The sequence below is a fragment of the Podarcis erhardii genome (assembly GCF_964252035.2).
Source record: "Podarcis erhardii genome assembly, chromosome: 4".
NCBI lineage: Eukaryota > Metazoa > Chordata > Lepidosauria > Squamata > Lacertidae > Podarcis > Podarcis erhardii.
In genome coordinates, this window is record NC_138508.1 from 59,116,930 (window position 1) to 59,135,358 (window position 18,429).

Below are 18,429 nucleotides of genomic sequence, written 5' to 3' on the forward strand. Positions count from 1 at the left end.
ACTGATGTCTAATGCCTGCTTGTCTATAATACCATTATATGGCAAGGGTAGCCTTGTCAGATAAACAGTCATTAGATGATAGTAACCCATATGGTTGAACTGATGGAGATTTAATGTGGGCTCATAAGATCTGGATTCATTGGCCTTAAGTGCTGGAGAAATGATGGGCTGTTGGCAGGATGGTGGGGCTAAGAGACTGGAGCTCTGGGTAGGCAATGAGGCTAAGGAGGGGACATTGAATAAGGAGGAGACACAGGAGGTAGGGAACTGAAAGGCGGTCCAGTGGCAGAGTGGGTAAAGGGATGAGGACCTAGTAGGCGACCCCTGGCCTTAGAAGCAGAAACCTAAGGGAAAGACGGATGGAAGCAAAAGGGGGTTGCAGTAATGGGGACTCCAAGGAAATGAGGTTGCTGAAAGATCCCATCCAGTTCCCAGGGATAGGAATTGTTGTATTCTGTTCACATGGAATAGAGTAGGGATTGATGAATAAGAAATCTAGGGAGGTGAGTGAGAATAAAGGTGCAAGTCAAGTAGCTGAAGGAAGAATGGGCTGATAAGCACAATACGAAAAAAGGAGAGATGAGGAAAGGTCCCATGTTATGGCTGAAAACCACTCATTTCACAAAAGTGCTAGTTTATCTTGCAGGATACCAGTAAAGCAACCAGAGGGCCTGCGAAACTGAGGGAAAGGATACCTAAGTTTCTTGTACCTGAGGGAAAACTAGGGAAAGACGTTGGAAAATAAAGCGGTGGATTGGAGTATGGGACTAAAGATGGAGCCTGAAGGGGAAATAAAAAGGAATTTAGCAAGCAAAGGAAGAACAATGATGATGAAAAGGGTGAAGAGGGACATAGGAAATGGGTCTCAAGGGAAGAGTAGTAAGAGATAATGGAGTGGAGGAAAGAGGAGATTGGAAGAGGAGAAAGTTCAGACTACAGAGCTGAAGTAATGGGAAGTGAGATATTGTTGAGAGGAAGAGGGAAAGAGATTCTTTGGTAACAGCTAGATAACACATGGTTGGGAAAATTGAACAATTTATGAAGAGGTACATATAGAAGCAGAGAGCTAAGGAAATAATTGTGGGGAAATGGGTTGTAGAGACGCGGGCAAGAAGCAGCTAGAATTTTTCCTACTGTTTCTGCAACTCTCTTGTCACCAAAGGTTGAGTAGCTGTGATGTCAGAGAATATTCTCATATATTCTTATTCCTGAGTAGACAGATTAAGTCATGGAATGTTGAAAATCAGGGTAGCATCCGCCAGGAAAAGCAGATAGTCATTGAGTGTTGCGGGAAAAGCATACCTAGGTTCTAGGGTGCAAAAACCAGAAAGGCAGTGTAAAGTTGTTATGAAGATGTGAGCTAGATTTTACTTACTGATGCAATTGATGCTGAGTGTAGGCCTTCAGGTTTCTAAAATAAATAAAAAATGCAAAAAAGCCCCCAGTATATGAAACTTTTGCTTTGTCCATCTATATATCCCTTGTAGTACAATTCCAATTCAATTGTTTTCCTGCTGATCCCACTGAATGTTTTGGTAGACATTTTGTTTTGCTGAATGAGGGTGTAATGTATTCATAGCAAGTTTGTTTTAAAGCCTGGGAGAGAAACATAGTGATAAATAAATACTCCAGAGAGAGATTAAGTAGAATAAATCTCCTGATCTGTCATATCTTGGCCAAGCTTAACCTGCCTTCTACATTTTACTGATGACCTTCAGTGTCGTTTGTCAGAAACCTAGCTGTAGTCTAAAATATGAGCATGAACATGCAGAATTATTATAGTTCCAATTTGTAATATATTTTGGGATGACAACAATCTAACTTTTGAATGGCAACCTTCTGAATGGCAAATTTTATTGTGATACTAGTTTAAGCATATTGATACTAGTAACGTTTAGATGCATTCAAAGTCACTTTCTGTGGTATTGTTTGTCCTGTCTTATGCCAGCATTACAGTTCTTTTGCAGGATGACATGAGGCAAAAGGAATCAAAAACTGTAGGAAGAGGGTGGTGATTCTTTGTCCTTTGCGAACTGCAAATTTTGATAAATAAATAAAAATATTTTGCACTGCAAATTGATGACAATAAGCCACAGAGCATAGCTTTATATTGCCTTAATTGGATTACAGTGCAATCTCCTGTATGTCTGTTTACTTCTGAGTAAGACATGTAGGTAGTTATTAGTAGACATGTATGGAATTGCATTGTTAATCTTCCTCCCTTATCCATTCCTCTGTCTCTAAAAGGAATTGTGATGGAACTGTTTTTAGTTGAACTGCATATAACAACTGCTGGGGAAGCTATATTTCTATTTATATTGCCATTGTTATTTATTTACCATACTTGGTGTTTTAGCTGGCATGTAAAATAACTGACTGGGAATGTATATCTTAAGCCCAGCTAAATCGGGCAAATCTAACTGTGATCTATTCTCCAGGAGGACTGCTGCGTCAGTCCATGGCAGATTTAGAGAATTGTTCATCTCTCTGTTGTTATAATAATGCACTGTAGAATATAACTCCTTCAACAGTATATTTCACTGATAAGTGAGTGGCGTCTGTAGTATCTTTTAGCTCTGTGTGTTGGCATTTACACTCTACTTTTCTTGAAAACTAAACTTAAAGCTGTTATCAATAAAACAGGCAAGTTACAAAGAACAATCGCCCCTCGAAAGACAACATAAAAATTAGACACAGAAGAAAGACATGAAAAGCATAGTAGTAGTCAATAACACTGATGTGGTGTGGTGTTTAGAGTGTTAGTCTAGGAACTTGGAGGCTCAGATTCAAATCCCCATTTCACCATGATGCTCACTGGGTGAACTTGTCCCAGTGATCATCTCTCAGCCTAAACTACCTCACAGAGTTGTTGGGAGGATGAAATGGGGTGGGGGTGAAAACCATGCATGCCATCTTGAAGGGAAAAGTGGAGATGTACATGTAGCAATGAGCAATGAAATAAACACAAGCAATCCATAAACCCCATATAATGGGAAACTTGCTCTGTGTGTCCCCACCAAATGAAGTGAGGGAAAGGGCCTTCTCAATGGTGGCACCCTAGATTCACCTTCTTTATGGGTTGTTCCCCCCCTCCACCAAGTGAACACCTACCATATTGTTACTTTTTATGTCTTCATCTCTTTGTATCTTGTGAAATATCTGTTTAACAACAGCAATATTGGTTTGTTATGGTCATCTTTAATACAAGGTATAATGATTTATTGTCTGTCTGTGAAATTCAAAGTCCCTGCACTCTGTATACTCATTCCCTTTAGCAGCAGCATGTACTTTCAGGTCCCCAGGCCCTGTGAGAAACTTTCCTCAGAGTACTGACATCTTCTAGGTTATTACTTGCATCATGCTTTTATTCCATCTTTCCTTCAAGGAGCATAGGCTGGTTTACCTGGAATTTGTCCCACTTTCGCTTCACGACAACTTTGTGCAATGGACAGAGAGATAGTGACTTGTCCAAGGCCACCCACTAAGTTTCATGGCTGAGCAAAAAGATTTCAGTTCAGCTCCTCCTGGCCAAAGTCCAGAGCTCTTATTTACTACACTGCTTTGGCTATTAGCCTGCTATATCCACAGCTCTCCTACCACTTACGTCCTTCCCAACTAAACTAAATTCTCTCTTTCCTCACAGCTGTTGCATTAGTTTTTAATGTTTTATGATGATTACTTTTCGAGTTTTCAACATCAAGGCAGATTAACCAGTGGCTGGGACCCGTGTGCTGATAGGGAGGCAAAAAGATCTCCTTTCCCATCCCTTCTTATCTTGGATCCCTGCTTCCTCCTCGACTCCTTTCCCAGTCTCCCTCTTGCCCCTTCTGCATTTTGCTTCTGTGATGTCACAATATCAGCAGTAAGTGTTCTGAAGAAATTAGAAGGTTCTCTTTGCTTTGTGCTTCCTTCATTCTTCCTTTCCTCTGCCCCCAATTCACCCAGGTTTATTTCAGTGTAATTTGAAGGTAAAAGTTCAGCCGTCTGAAAGTACACAAGCTTATTCTGATGCTACTCGTACAATGCCTAGGGCAGGGGTAGGCAATGTGGTAACCTTCAGGTGTTTTGGATTACAATTCTCATCCCTGGTGTTGACCATGCTGGCTGAGGCTGATGGGAGTTGTAGTCCACAGCTTCTGGAGGGCACCACATGGACTTCCCATAGGCTGTTTTGTCTCATCACTAGGATGTTCCAGCTCTGGACATGAACAGTTTCTTCTTCACATGGTTTTTTCCCCAACCCATCCACCCACCACTCCTGACTCTCCTTTGTCCTTCTCTCTGCCATCTCCATTTCATGCCCTCCCTGGTCTAACAAGTTAAGTTAATAATTTTAAGGAATACTGACAGGTCCCCTTTGAGAACAGAAACAACCCTCAGTTGATTAATAAGGACTGCACATTTTAGTTTATTGTTTAGTATTGCTTTATATGGGGAGGAAAAACTTCAGGAAGAAAAAAAGCCATACCTTTTACCCCTTCCACAGGTAATTACATAGCTAAAAAAAAATGTCGCCTGATGGTAAGGTAGTCATAGAAGTATTGCTATTTACTGAGGGTTTTCAGTTTTATAAGTTAGTGTTAAAAGTGGATTTCAAGCACCTCACTTTACGGAAACTATTTTAATGGTGAAAGTGCTATTCAGATGCTTGTTTACATTGAGCGTATATTCCACCTGCTCTAACCCAATTGACATATACCCCAGCATTGTGAAAATCCTGAATGACTTTTCACAAGGGGCAAGAGAGAGTGGGCATTCCTGACTCTAACCCTTGTGGCTCCTGTAAGGAATACATTTTTAAAAGCTGCTGAAATGTGTAGAAATAATGCTTATCATGAAAACTAGATGTTTCTGTACACAAGAAAAGCTTTTACCTCTTCTCTCCTGACCTGCAGTTGATAGACAGTATGAAACCTTTACGTCCATATGAGCGCTTTGATACACTTCAACAATTTCTGGAGCATGACGGACACGTTTTACGTTTTTATGGTGTGTGGGATGACACAGAAAGCATGTTTGGGGATGTCCGAGAAGTGGTGCTACATTATTTTTTGGCCGATGACACCATTGAAATAAAAGAAGTGATACCACTGAATTCAGGTCGGGATGCCGTACCTTTATTCCTCAATAGGAAGAAGCTACCCAAGGTAAATTTATGTATATATATGAAAACTATGGGTGGTAGTCATTATTCATTTGATTCCTAAGATGACTGGGGTGTATTAGGTGCCAACTACCCACCTGTGGTCCATGTTCTATTTATTTCCATGGGAGAAGAACATGAGAAGAGCGGTGCTGAATCAGGCCAAAGGTCCAAAGGCCCATTGAGTCCAGCACCCTGCTATCCATAGTGACTAATAAGTTGCCCTGGGTAAAAGTCAAGACCACTTTTCAGGGAAGCTAAGAGTTTCCCCCCATGTTGGAAAGTTCTACTTTAGGAAGGGCCATAGTTCAGTGGTAGAGCATCTACTTTACATGCAGAAAGTCCTAGGTTCAATCCCCAGCATCTCTGGGTAGGCCTGGTAGGGACCCCGTCTGAAATCCTGGGGAGCAACTGCTAGTCACTGTTTATAGTACTGAGGTGGGTGGACCAATGATTTGACTCCGTATAAGGTAGTTTCTAATCTGTTCCCAGAGGTGGACTTAGGGGAGCGAGACTGGTTTGGTTGCACTGGGTGCAGAGCCGTGGGGGCACAGCAGGAGGAGCCTCTTCTTCGATGTAGAATGGGATGCAAGCGGTGACACTGAATTTTGCCTTTGTGCAAAACTCTTAGTGGCTTAATTCATAATTCAATGGCCTGTTAGTTCTGTTGCCTGCATAGCAACAGCCGCAGATCTCACCCATCTCTTCCTTTATCATGCTTGGCCTCTGATGTCAGTGGTAACACCATAGTGGATTCAGAAGTTCACGTATATCATTTTATTCAGCATGGCCAGGGCGTGGTCTGAAGGCACTTGAGGCTCCCACCTTGGTTATTTTAAGCAGGTTTACCTCTATTCAGTACCTGGATGGGTAAGGTAAAGGTAAAGGACCCCTGGACTCTGGGTTGCAGCGCTCATTTCGCTTTTCAGGCCAAGGGAGCCGGCATTTGTCTGCGACAGTTTTTCCGGGTCATGTGGCCAGGCCAGCATGACTAAGCTGCTTCTGGCGCAACAGAACACTGTGACGGAAACAAGAGCGCACGGAAACGCCATTTACCTTCCCACTGCAGCAGTGCCTATTTATCTACCTGTACTGGCGTGCTTTTGAACTGCTAGGTTGGCAGGAGCTGGGACAGAGCAATGGGAACTCACCCCGTTGCGGGGATTTGAACCGCCGCCCTTCTGATTGGCAAGCCCATGAGGCTCAGTGGTTTAGAAAGGGAAACCACATTATGCCACCTTAGGTTGTAAGAGAAAGCAGAAGATAATATAAATATAAGAAAATATAGAAATGTATAATATAAATATATAAAAATATATAGAAATAAAAGAAATATATAGAAATATAAGGAAATAAGTAAGATAATAGTGATATGGAATAAGAGTGCAGATTGTAGCTCAGTGGTATATGTGTTGCAGGCAGAAGGTTTCAAGTTCACTTTCTTGCATCTCCAGCTGAAAGTATCAGTGGCAGGTGATGCAAAAGACCTCTGCTTGAGTTGGCAATGCTGTGCCAGGTGGACAGGTAGCCTGACCTGGCATTAGGTGGCCTCTTTGTATTTTGTAGAACCTCAGGTACCAGATAATGCAGGATATTCTCTTATGTTGCCCTGACAGTTACAGATATTAACAGCCTACTCCTCTCCCTTCCCCGCCCCCAGTATGGTCCAATTGGACTGTACCAGCCTGGTACAATCACAGATCGGACAGTCCTGAATGTGTTTGGAGGATTAGTAGGAAATAAAGGCCGTTACATTCTGGACAATCGTAAGGTAAGCTAGTTTCTGTAATTATACTTTACAGAATGCAACTTCATTTGTTTCTGATCTCCATGTATGTGCTATGTGAACCAAGCAAGATTCCTTTTTTAAAAAAAAAAAATGCACACCACAAAATCCAATGTTTCTGTTTCTGTATTATAGCATTTGTTGGAATGAAGGTGATGGTGGTGGTGGTGGTGAAATAAAACATTTTATTACACTCACCTCTTTTATGTTATGCCAAGTTTCCACTTCCGAAAAAAGCTTTCATTTCAATGTGAGATTCATACAGACTTTTGTATTTTTCCTTCCCATTGCTAGACAGGAGCAGTGCACCAGGAATTTTATAAAGACTGTGACCTGAGCATAGGGTCAGTAATCAATGTTTGGGGAAGAAAGATAGTTCTCTGCGATTGTGATGAATTTACCAAAGAATATTATAGGACGAAGTATGGAGTCAGTAAGTAACAGTACTGATACTTTTATGTACTAATTTTGAACTGTGGATTTACATGGAGTGGCTATTTTTTTGGGGGGGTGTCTTTTTGGGGGGGTAGAAATATTTTTGAGTAGTTTTGTATTCCTAGGACAGGTTTAGGTTTGAAATCTATGTAAACAATATATTTAGTAAGAAACAAAAATGTAGATTATGCCCAGTGAAGGAATAATGGAATTCCTGCAGTTTTGGCTGCCTTAGTTGCTTCAGCAAATGAAACAGCTCCACTTGTACAATGCAGATATGGGTCCACCATTTAAACGGATGGAGAAGACCTTACTAGTCTTACCACTGATGATACCAACTGCTAGATTAGATCAGAAGGATGCTATCCAGAACCATTAAAAGCAGTGAGTGGTATTCAACAACATTTTACTCAGAGTAGACATATGGAAATGAATGGACCTAACTTGGTCATGTCCATTAATTTCAGCGGGTCTACTTTGTGTAAAACTTAGTTGAATTCCACTCAGTGGTATTACATTTCTTTCATTGGAATCTGGACCAGGTCCTTGTATTGAGGCACTGTATTGAGTAATAACATACACAGAGAGAATTTGGACCAACAAAGCGTTTTAAAATATGCTAGGGGAAAAAATATTAATTATGTTGAACTGACTGTGTGTTTTAGGGATCATAGCCACTTCATACATTATTTCCTGTGGTGACCAAGTTTTTAATGGCTCACATGTGGGCTCTGTTTGTGTGAGCCAGAGTAACAGGAGGAAAGAAGAGAGCTTGAAAGATGGACTTTCTTGGTCTCAGAAGCGCCAGCCAGAGTTTCTTGCTCTGCGGATCAGTTGTACATATATGACCTCTTTTTCATTTACCACCCCCCTTGGCAATTCTCTAACCTGATTGCTACTCTCAACCATCTCTTTACGCCAGGCATTTGTGACTGATCTGAGTAAGCTTACATATTTATGACTTCTGTTCTGAACGAAGCCTTTTGTGGGCAGACAGCAGTTCTTGTGCACGGGCAGGACAATCTGTGCCCTTCACACTTGCTGTCAGCGGCACCAAATACATAGGGCCTGCCCCAATCGATAGCTTTGAAACAACATAAAACTTAGCTTTAATGCTATGTGTACGTTCCTGCCCTGGGGGACCATTTGGCGAAGGATGGATCATAAATATATGCAATATATAACTCATTGGGGACATGAGGAAGAGCAGAATCTGCACTGTGCTCACCTCTGGACAGATTATGTCAGGGTACAAAAGATACTATGTAAATAGTCAATTATATTATCAGCCCACCATGGGGTTATGGGAAGGGGCCATGGTTCAGTTTTAGAGCACCTGGTTTGCATGCGGAAGGTTCCAGATTTAACCTCTGTCATCTCTAGTTAAAAGGTCAGTTAGAAGGCGATGGGAAAGTCCTCTGCCAGTCAAAGAAGACAATAGTGGGCTAGATTACAAATAGCGCAAGGCAGCTTCCTATGCACCCTCATGATTAGAGGATTCTAGTGAATTCCAGGTGACAGGGGAAACCTCTGGAACACAACTGAACTCTAGGCAGATGTTATTACATTTCCCCACAAAACCTGGGGCTGCGTGGATTCCCCTCAAGGCATAATTTCCCAACAACTCTATTTTTAATGCACTATAAATTGGAGTAATCTTTTAAAGCCAGTGTTTATATATTTGCATGTGATGGATATATTGGAAGTTTTGCTTTTTTTTTTTTGGCAAAGTGCCATGCATTTATCTCTCTGACAAGAAATTACTTGAGTTCAAAAACGAAAATTTCTCCACTCACCAAAAGACGACAGATGTGTTCAGCACAGAGATATATATTAAGTAATCTTTTTAAAGCTGTTCTCTGTCACATTCTTTTAAAAACATCACTGCTTAGAGAAAATAACAAGTTGATTGTACTATTGTGAAATCCTAATTATCACAGATTGCACTAAATCTACTGGCATTTCTGTTGTCATTTGCTGTTATATTTTCATTACTTTAGAAAATGTCAGGATAACTTTACAGTTTGAGGGGAAAAAATATTTCTCTGCTGACTTCACCCCTAATCAGTTTCTGAATATATTGCTGATTGGAACTACAGTTCTAAACATAATTCCTTGAATGTAAGTCTCATTGAAATCAATGAAACTTACTTCTGAGTAAATATACTTAAATCTGCATATAATGCAGTTTTTCTTATGCAGTATAAATTACTTTTACCTAGATTGCTCCTATCTATGTGTGGTAAATTATTTATATAAGTTAACCCAGCAATTATTTCAGGATTAGATTGACATAAGTTTCAACATTGATTACTTAGGCGAGGAAGTAGATGGCATACTGGACCACATCAGCGAGGCCAAAAGGGGGGAATTGTCGTCTGGGCAGCCCAGGACCTCCATACACTCTGCCCAGGCTTGTGCCCCAGAGAGATAACTTCAGTGCTGCCAAAGCAGCAAAAACAATGTGGGAGGCAGCAGTTATGAGTTACTGGTCTCTGCAGCCACAATGGGTGCTGTGATACTCCAGTGGTTTGACTTTGCCCCTGGAAGTGCACTGCATTGTCTTTTGAGACAGATGGATGCCAACAAGTGTAAATAAGTACCTCCTGATGTCTGCTCTGAATCTTCCAACACTAAGTTTCACTGTCCACGAGTTCTAATATTACAAGTGAGGGAGAAAATCTGTCTCTGTAACCACACCATGCATGATTTTATGCATCTCTGTATTAGGAGGAATGTGCACTAAAATGCATATGAAGTTTGGGGAGCACTTTAATAATAATAAAAAGCATAAACTGATGTGGAAGTGTGGGCATACTGCACTTAAGACTGAAAAATGAAAACAGCAGATTCATCCAGTTAAACTTCAACCCTTTTAATTATCATTGAATGCAGTTGGAGATTTAAGCATCACCCTAAATAATTCAGATAGGTGGTATTAAAAGGTTGTTAACTTTTCCTAGGATTTATACCTCCTTGTCTCTAACATTGCCTCGGTGTTTCTACCTGGCATCCTTCAGCTAAAGGCAATCTGCGGCTGCTTTGGGGGAAGGCTTTTGTCACTACCCACCTCCCAAGCAAGCAAAGTGGCAAAAATGTTCCTAGGGGAGGAAAGCAGCTTCTCTTAATTCAGGGCCCATTGAACAATATATCCCTGTTGATCTCATACTGAAGCCAGTGTAGTCTGTGAACTGCCTGGTAGGAGGAAAGTAAGCTGTTCCCCAGCCCATCCACTTTTTGGCCTCCTTTGGGACGCCATTTCAACATGCAAGTTCTTTTTAGTGCATCTGCTAGCGTTGCACTAGATGGCACTGTTGGTATGCAAGAGAGATTGTAATCAGAGTCGTATTTGTTATGCAAGCCCTGAAACCCAGATGCACCAGGCTACCCATACACTGGAAAACGCTACATTTCTTTCTTCTCAAAGGACACATGCCCACCATTACTTTCTAATTCTGCACACGCATCCTTCTCAGATCTGGTTGTTTGTTTTTTTTCAACCGCCATGTGTGGATGTCTGTCCATGATTATTATTTTTAAACAGCAAAAATGTACTGATATAAACCAAGTGAACTCAATGGAAATGAATTGGCTTAACCCCCAAATAGTTTTATTTAACCCGGCAGTCACTATGTAAAAGGTTGGGTGCTCCCATGCAAGTTACACATTGTTGACTATGGTAATGATGTCAACGAGTAAATTATGTTTATGAGATGAGTGCACATCAATTCACTGGGATTAAGGCAGCATTTAAGAAAAGAACACAGAGTGGAAAAGACAGGTTTGAAAAGGCTGAGCCCATTGCAAAGATAAGAAGGACTTTTGTTTGTTGGCAGTCTCCCAAGGCTCACGGAAACATTTCGGTTTTTCCCATCCATAGAGAGAAGTTGACAGAAAGCAGAGAAAAATATCAATCACAGTATGCTCCCAGAGGAAACAACTTGAAAAATATTTTCAAAATTGGGCTTTCCTGTTTAGGGGAAACATTTGCTTTTCTAAAATGCACACGTTATTCTTCAGTAATATATCTGCCAAAAGGGGAGAACAATTATGTTTCCTTAGATTGAGAACTCATATCTTGAAATGCAGTGCCATTCTTAACATATTCAGGAACTGAACAGTAAAATGTCAGTTGCCAATTCTGTGTTACAGAGGACTTTACTCCAATTCCGTACAAAGCGCCACCTCCTCCGAAAGTAGAAAGAAAGTTCCCACCGTATCATGGATTTGGCTCTGAAGAGGACTCCCTTTGCTCCTGCACGGGCTTGCTTCCCAAACCACCCCAAAAAGACTTCAAGAAATTCATGGAAAAAGACAGGTACCTGAGCAAAGGCAATATTTGGAACCTACCCCTCCCCTCGATTCCTGAAATGGAATGTGAGAGGGGGAGGGAAATTACCATTAAACGTTTTTATGTCAACCGATTTTACAAAAGGGCTTTGTAATATTCATAATTCTTATGAATCAAACAGATAATAGATTTTCAGAATTTAGAGCCTGTGTTCCTACCATACATGCCTGTTTTCATTAATCTCAAAGGCTTAGCTCTAAAAGAGATAACAAGAACCACAATAGTGACACACTAGTGTCCAGTATGTAACGGGGGAGGGATGCTGTTCTCTCCTTCCTTTGTTTTCCCATTTACTCTTCCTGTTTCCACTGTCTAATCACATGCTGTGCTGCCTAGTGATGCTTTATCAGTTTTGTAAGGGATTCTGGGTTTTGTTAAACTTTTTTTGGAATCAGTGCTTCTGTGTTACTATGGTTTGCTTGGGAGTTTTTATTAGCAGAATGATGGAGGGAGAGCCCAGACATGTCCGCTTACCCACTTTTTGGTGGTGCGGCAGCTTTGTGGGACAGCCAGTGCCTCCCCTCTTGCTGACGATGCAGGGCTGGGTGTCGGGGTCTGATCCCTGCCGGAGCACAAACTTCAGCTCCCACTGCTGGCTTGAAATCCTACTCTGCGTCAGCCTGCCAAATTGGCCAGTGGTGTGGAGGGCTGGGCTCTCAGGGGGCAGGCTCTCGGGAACAATCAGGCTTCCCTCAGGCCCACTCCTGAGGGATTTAATATAGCTCACACCAGCCCCTGATGCCCAGCTCTTCTTTGTGGGATCACAATTGCCGGGCTTAGTTGGCTCAAGCTCAGCGTAAGACCCGGGGGATTTTTAGCCTTGGTTGGGGGGGGTTGTACCTTCGCCTTCCCCACCAGAAATAGGGTATCCCGTTAAAGGGATCCGTGATGGAGTTGCTTCTGATCATTTGCTCAGACAGGGGGCTTGGGCCTCAGCACTCTTAGAGGCGGGGATCCCCCTATTTGATGTAAGTCATAGGAATCCCTGCTGCTGGGTTGGCCCTGATGTCATTTCCGGTAGGCAGCCCGGAAATAAATGCTTACCCAATGCCTGTGCCAAACCATTTCATCTGTAGGCAATAAAGTTGTGGCTTGATTTGATCCCATTCAACTGTATGGTCTCCTTTATTGGTAGCTCACCTGAGCAGGGGCGGGGGATAGTGTGTGGTCGTGTCCTGCCAAGTAACTCCAGATCCATAAAATCATGTGTTTCTTGTCTGGTGTGGTATAGAGTACATTGTTATTGGAGTGCCATTTACAATTTATTGTTTTAGTTTGTAAAATTGTATGCTGCTTTTTTAATCAGCCACCTCACAGAGTGAACACTTTTTAGAATGGTAAACAGCTTCTGATATTTTGCTACTGCTTAAGCTTAGGTTGGTTATTCCGCCCCACCCCCCCAAACAAAAATGTGTTTGGAAACACAAAAACAAACTCATTAAAGGCAAAACCTGGGCATGGGTAATGGCAATCTTCTCAGTGGTTCAAACTGATGTGAAAGTTGACCAAAGACTGTTAACTTTTTATTCGTTTTACTAAACAAATGGCAGGACTTCTCCATGTAAAGGGAAAGGAGACAAATCTTGACTTTGTACCTCTTCTGCTATTACAGGCAAGGCCTCGAAAGTAATTTACTGCGATTTCTTGCACAGTTTATTACTACTGATCCCATTGACAAAGACCGGAAGTTCATTGTTTCTTATTATCTGAGTGATGACACCATTCAAGTGTTTGAGCCTCCCCAACGAAATACAGGTGAGAGGCAGATTCAGTTCTAGGTAATTCTAGTGAAAAGGGCAGAGGGCCTTATTTATTTATTTATTTATTTTAAAGGATCACAACCTTTGTCAGTTGGGCGGAAATAAATGCAAGAAATAAGTCGTGCAAGGACACACAAGGCACACACATTCATTTGAAGGCAGACAGACCTGTTGCGTTAGAAATGGTAGCACCATCCCAGGATTACCTACCCCTAGCAGAGCTGGATTGGAACGAACTAGTGCCATCATAACAATGGATCATGCAGAGATGCAGTGGCCAAACTCCTTTGAGAGTGAAGACTTGAATGTGCAGGAAGCTTTAAACATTTGCTTATTTCTAAAAACCCAAATTGTGGTAGCATGTTTGTATGCCCCGGACACATAGGTTACTACTCAGTCTTGTCTACAAGCCTACAAAAGTCCCTGCCCTGCAGAATAATGTTTTGCTAGTCTGTTGGGGGCTAGCAGAGGAAGAAAGGAGGGCGTTTCTATGATGAGGAGATATCCTATGGCTAGCAGGCAAATCCTTAAATACAAGGCTGTGTAAAATCACAACCTCAGAGGCTGCCTGGGTGGTTTGTAATTGTGGTAGCCACCTCCTCCAATTAGATCACACACACCCCAATTTGTTCTTATTCAGGTGTTAATCACCAATAAAAGCTCCTGCTGTCTGTGGCCATAAACTGCGTAACTGGATAGAGATATCTAAACTGAAACCCACCATTTTCCACGGTAGCAAAAGAGTACTTGATTTTGTATGGGCATTTAATATGCAGCATGCTGTATGGGGGGCGGGGGAAAGCAAATTTAGGTGCACTTTTCTGATGCTTCAGTAATGTATTGGTGGTCTGAGAATTTAATGCAGTTTAGCTTTTAAGGAGATTACGCAATGCAACTGCAGTTCCCAGGCCTAAATGGATTGCAGGTGGTAGAGTCTGTTGGATTTGGATGAAGGTTCATTGTTGGTGGGTGGGGCCAGGGTGATGGAAAGGGATTATACCCTTTTCTCTCCCTGTGTTTATGATAATTATCTGGTGCACTTTGTGGCTCCTGGTGCCTCAGAGGCAGTTGTGCATATCTTTCGAGATGGGGGTACTGCCAACGTGTTGGGAGACTTGACAATAAGTTGGGTAGTTTGCTGGTGTGTGAAGAATAGGGTGAAGGCTCCATTGGCAATGAAAATGGCAATCCTGTGAGCTGGCTTCTGGCTCTTTTTTTAGACTCTTGTGCTTGGCTGACCAAATCCTTTTGGGAAGCCTGAAAGTGGGACCTGAACACAACACTCCTCTCCCCAACTTGTGATTCCCAGCAATTGGTGTTCAGAGACATTTACTGCCATCGGATAGCCCAGGGATTAGGAGCCAGTGCCCCTCCAGCTGTTATTGGACTCCAACTCCCATCAGCCCCAGGCAGCATGGCCATTGGTTGGGGATGACGGGAGTTCAGACTAAGACCAACATATGGAAGGCCACAAATTCCCCATCTGTGATAACAGCTGATAAGACTAGTAGCCATTCTTTCTTCAGCTAGTGGTGGTAGGAATGGGGACAGACTTGTTTATCATCCCCATCAAAATTCATACAAGAAGGTTGGGTCTGGTATACTCCATCATTCTGGGGAATTGCAACAAGAGGAAGTGATAGAAACTCTTTCCTAGGTGCTGTTTGTGCTCAGGTAAACAAGATGGTATACTTTGTGTTGTGCTGTATTTCTGAAAACAAAATACCGCACCTTCTCCAACCTCCCAGATCCTTACACTAGTGGGAGAGAAAGAGAGAGAGAGAGAGGGAGAGAGAGAGAGAGAGAAGTTTGGGCTGTGCTGTCTTTGTCAGTACCTTCTGAATAATTGGTTTTATTTTTCCATATATTTTTTCATTGCAAAAATTATTTTATAGTTGCTAGAAAGTAAATGTCTCTAAGTGAAGAAACCCAGAACCAATAATGGCATTAAAAGCTTTTGTTGACTAGATAATGCAGCTGTCTGCTCAAACTAATGGTCTTATATGCATCAGTAACTAGATGGGAGGAAGCTGTTGTGACCTGGCTTCTATTCTTGACTCTTAAATTTTCATGCTTTTACAGGCTTAAGTCAGATCCTGAATTTTACTTTAATGGATTTTTCACCTTTCAGTTTTATTGTGAAAGGAAGATTTCTGAACCAAACTCAGGTTGAATAAAGCATTGCAGGTTCTGCATTTACTTATAATTTGGACTCTAAATGGAATTTCATTGCATTGCCCATCCCTTTTTATGACACTTATATCACCAAATAATACATATGAAACATTTTATGATGCCTAATGCATGCTTTGGGGCTTTTGGTTGGGAGTGCAGATATGAGCAGGAAATGAACCACAGGCATACCAGAGTTCATGTACTGCTTGTTCAGCCCAAAGTATTATATGTCCAACGGAATGATCTGAGGGCACATGCTACAGCAGCCACTTAGTTGAAGCTAAGAGGGTCTCTGGTTGGGTCGGTGACACGATAGTGGACTCCCTGAGAGCATAAAGACTTCCATTCCACAATGGAAAATGGCAGAAAATAAAAGTACTTAGTAAATCTGGGGTTGAACAGGTGGTATCTCCACATGTTATTCAACTGAGCTTTCATCGGCCCAGGTTGCATGGCCCAAAGGTCAGGGATAACTAACTTTCCCCATTGATTTCAATGACTTGGATTCTAGGATAAACTAATTTAGGAAAGTTTCCCATCTCCTTTCAGTCACAGGAGCCCCTTGAAAAACCTCTCCTTAGGGCTGGAGACACTCCTAAATAATGTGTGACGGGGTGTGGGAGACTGATGGGAATCACCCTAGGCTTGGGTGATAAGATAACTTAAAGAAATTGATGGAAGGAAAGTTTCCCATTCCCCTACTTCCAGGAATTCCTTAAGTTAACATAATGTGGAATCCAACCCATTGAAATCAGTGGGTCACGTTCATATTCCTCCCTGGCAGGCTCCTGTACCGCATCCCACACCATTCCCAACCCACAGGAGAAACTTTATGAAGGATGCACTTAGCTGTTGTGGGTGAACTCCTTTGTCAGACACTGAAATGGCCATATCAAGGAATCTGCATTTAAAGGTGGAAATAAATATTGTGGTATGGCCAGCTGGCTGATAGGAAATTTGAGGGTGCAGTTTCTTTGGTTTCTTTCTGAAATATACAACTTGTTATTTATTGTTCTCTTGTTACAGGGATAATTGGTGGGAAATTCCTGGAAAGAGGTCGTGTTAAGAAGCCTGGGCAAGAGCTATATAAGGCTGAACTGTCTGAGTACTACACAGCAAAGGATCTGTATGTCGGAGCTAAAGTGTGTTTCCATGGACACGTCTTTCTTTTGGTGGATGCTGATGAGTATGCTTTCAACTACATGGAGAAACATGCAAATGAGGCAAGCTGTGCTTTCCAATCCTTATTTGGCCTTTAAAGCATATGGAGTTTTATTATCTTGCTTAAATAATGGTGGCTCTGAAAACCACTGTTTATTCACCCCCAAGATCAACACAGAGCCACCGTTGTCTCATTTGAAAATGACCCGGTGAGAAAAACGGGTCCATGTTCTCAACCTGTTCTCTGCGAGATACATACCAAATAATGTCTTTGGTAAATGTCATGGAGTGCACTTTGTGCCCGATGATTCAGGCTTGCAGATTGACTTTCATAATGTCCTAATCCTGCCTTTGTTCCTGGAAGAATAAATCAGCAAAAGCAAAAAAGAGAACTGCTGATACAGTCTGCACTGTACCAGTTAATTTTCCCGTGCAAAAGATAAAGGAGTCGAAGCTAACCAAACAAAATCCATAAGAACATCTGATAGTTGTTATGGTTCCTTTTCCACAAAGGAGTTGTGCAAGAGCCCTTGGGAGAAGGAACAACCAAATAGGGATAAAATTAGGATCCCGAAAAAGGATAGTACAGCATAGGGGCACTGTTTTTAAAAAGTTGTATGTTATGGGTAACTACGTACAGTGGTGCCCCGCAAGACGAACGCCTCGCAAGACGAAAAACCCGCTAGACGAAAGGGTTTTCCGTTTTGGAGGCGCTTCGCAAAACGAATTTCCCTATGGGCTTCCTTCGCAAGACGAAAGCCCATAGGGAAATCTCCGGGACAGCGGGGAAGCGCAGCGCGTCTTCCTCACTGTCCTCGGACCTCCTCCGAAGGCTGGCGGTGGGGCGGAGAGACCTTCTCCCCGCGCCAGCTTTGGGATGGCTGCTCCGAAGGCTGGCGGTGGGGCGGAGAGACCTCCTCCCGCCACCAGCCTTGGGATGGCTGCTCCGAAGGCTGGCAGTGGGGCGGAGAGACCTTCGCCCCGCGCCAGCTTTGGGATGGCTGCTCTGAAGGCTGGCGGTGGGGCGGAGAGACCTTCGCCCCGCGCCAGCTTTGGGATGGCTGCTCCGAAGGCTGGCGGTGGGGCGGAGAGACCTCCTCCCGCCACCAGCCTTGGGATGGCTGCTCCGAAGGCTGGCAGTGGGGCGGAGAGACCTTCGCCCCGCGCCAGCTTTGGGATGGCTGCTCCGAAGGCTGGCGGTGGGGCGGAGAGACCTTCTCCCTGCGCCAGCCTTCGGATGGCTGTCCTGAAGACTTGCGGTGGGAGGAGGGTTTTCCTTCCCACCGCCAACTTTCAGAATGCTGTTCTGAATGTTGGCGGTGGGGAGGAAAAACCCTCCTCCCACCGCAAAACCCGGGAACAGAGGAGAAGCGCTGTGCGCCTTCCCCTCTGTTCCCGTACCTGTCCCGAAGGCTTGCGGTGGGGAGAAAAGCCCTTCTCCGCACCGCCAGCCTGGCAAGCGGTCTCCATAGGAACGCATTAATTGATTTTCAATGCATTCCTATGGGAAACCGTGCTTCGCAAGACGAAAAACTCGCTAGACGAAAAAACTCGCGGAACGAATTAATTTCGTCTTGCGAGGCACCACTGTAACATATTCTAATGAAATAGCCATGTT

The 18,429-nt window shown here is 42.9% G+C and overlaps 1 protein-coding gene across 1 annotated transcript in view; it reads left to right on the forward strand.

The window, feature by feature from the left end:
- Positions 1 to 18,429, forward strand: part of EFHC2 (EF-hand domain containing 2) — a 54,397-nt gene that overhangs the window by 21,384 nt on the left and 14,584 nt on the right. Inside the window, exons 5-10 of the mRNA XM_081858587.1 lie at positions 4,896 to 5,147; positions 6,804 to 6,914; positions 7,224 to 7,362; positions 11,517 to 11,682; positions 13,328 to 13,470; positions 16,677 to 16,873. Of these exons, the coding sequence (XP_081714713.1) occupies positions 4,896 to 5,147; positions 6,804 to 6,914; positions 7,224 to 7,362; positions 11,517 to 11,682; positions 13,328 to 13,470; positions 16,677 to 16,873 (1,008 nt within the window). The remainder of the gene's footprint in view (positions 1 to 4,895; positions 5,148 to 6,803; positions 6,915 to 7,223; positions 7,363 to 11,516; positions 11,683 to 13,327; positions 13,471 to 16,676; positions 16,874 to 18,429) is intronic.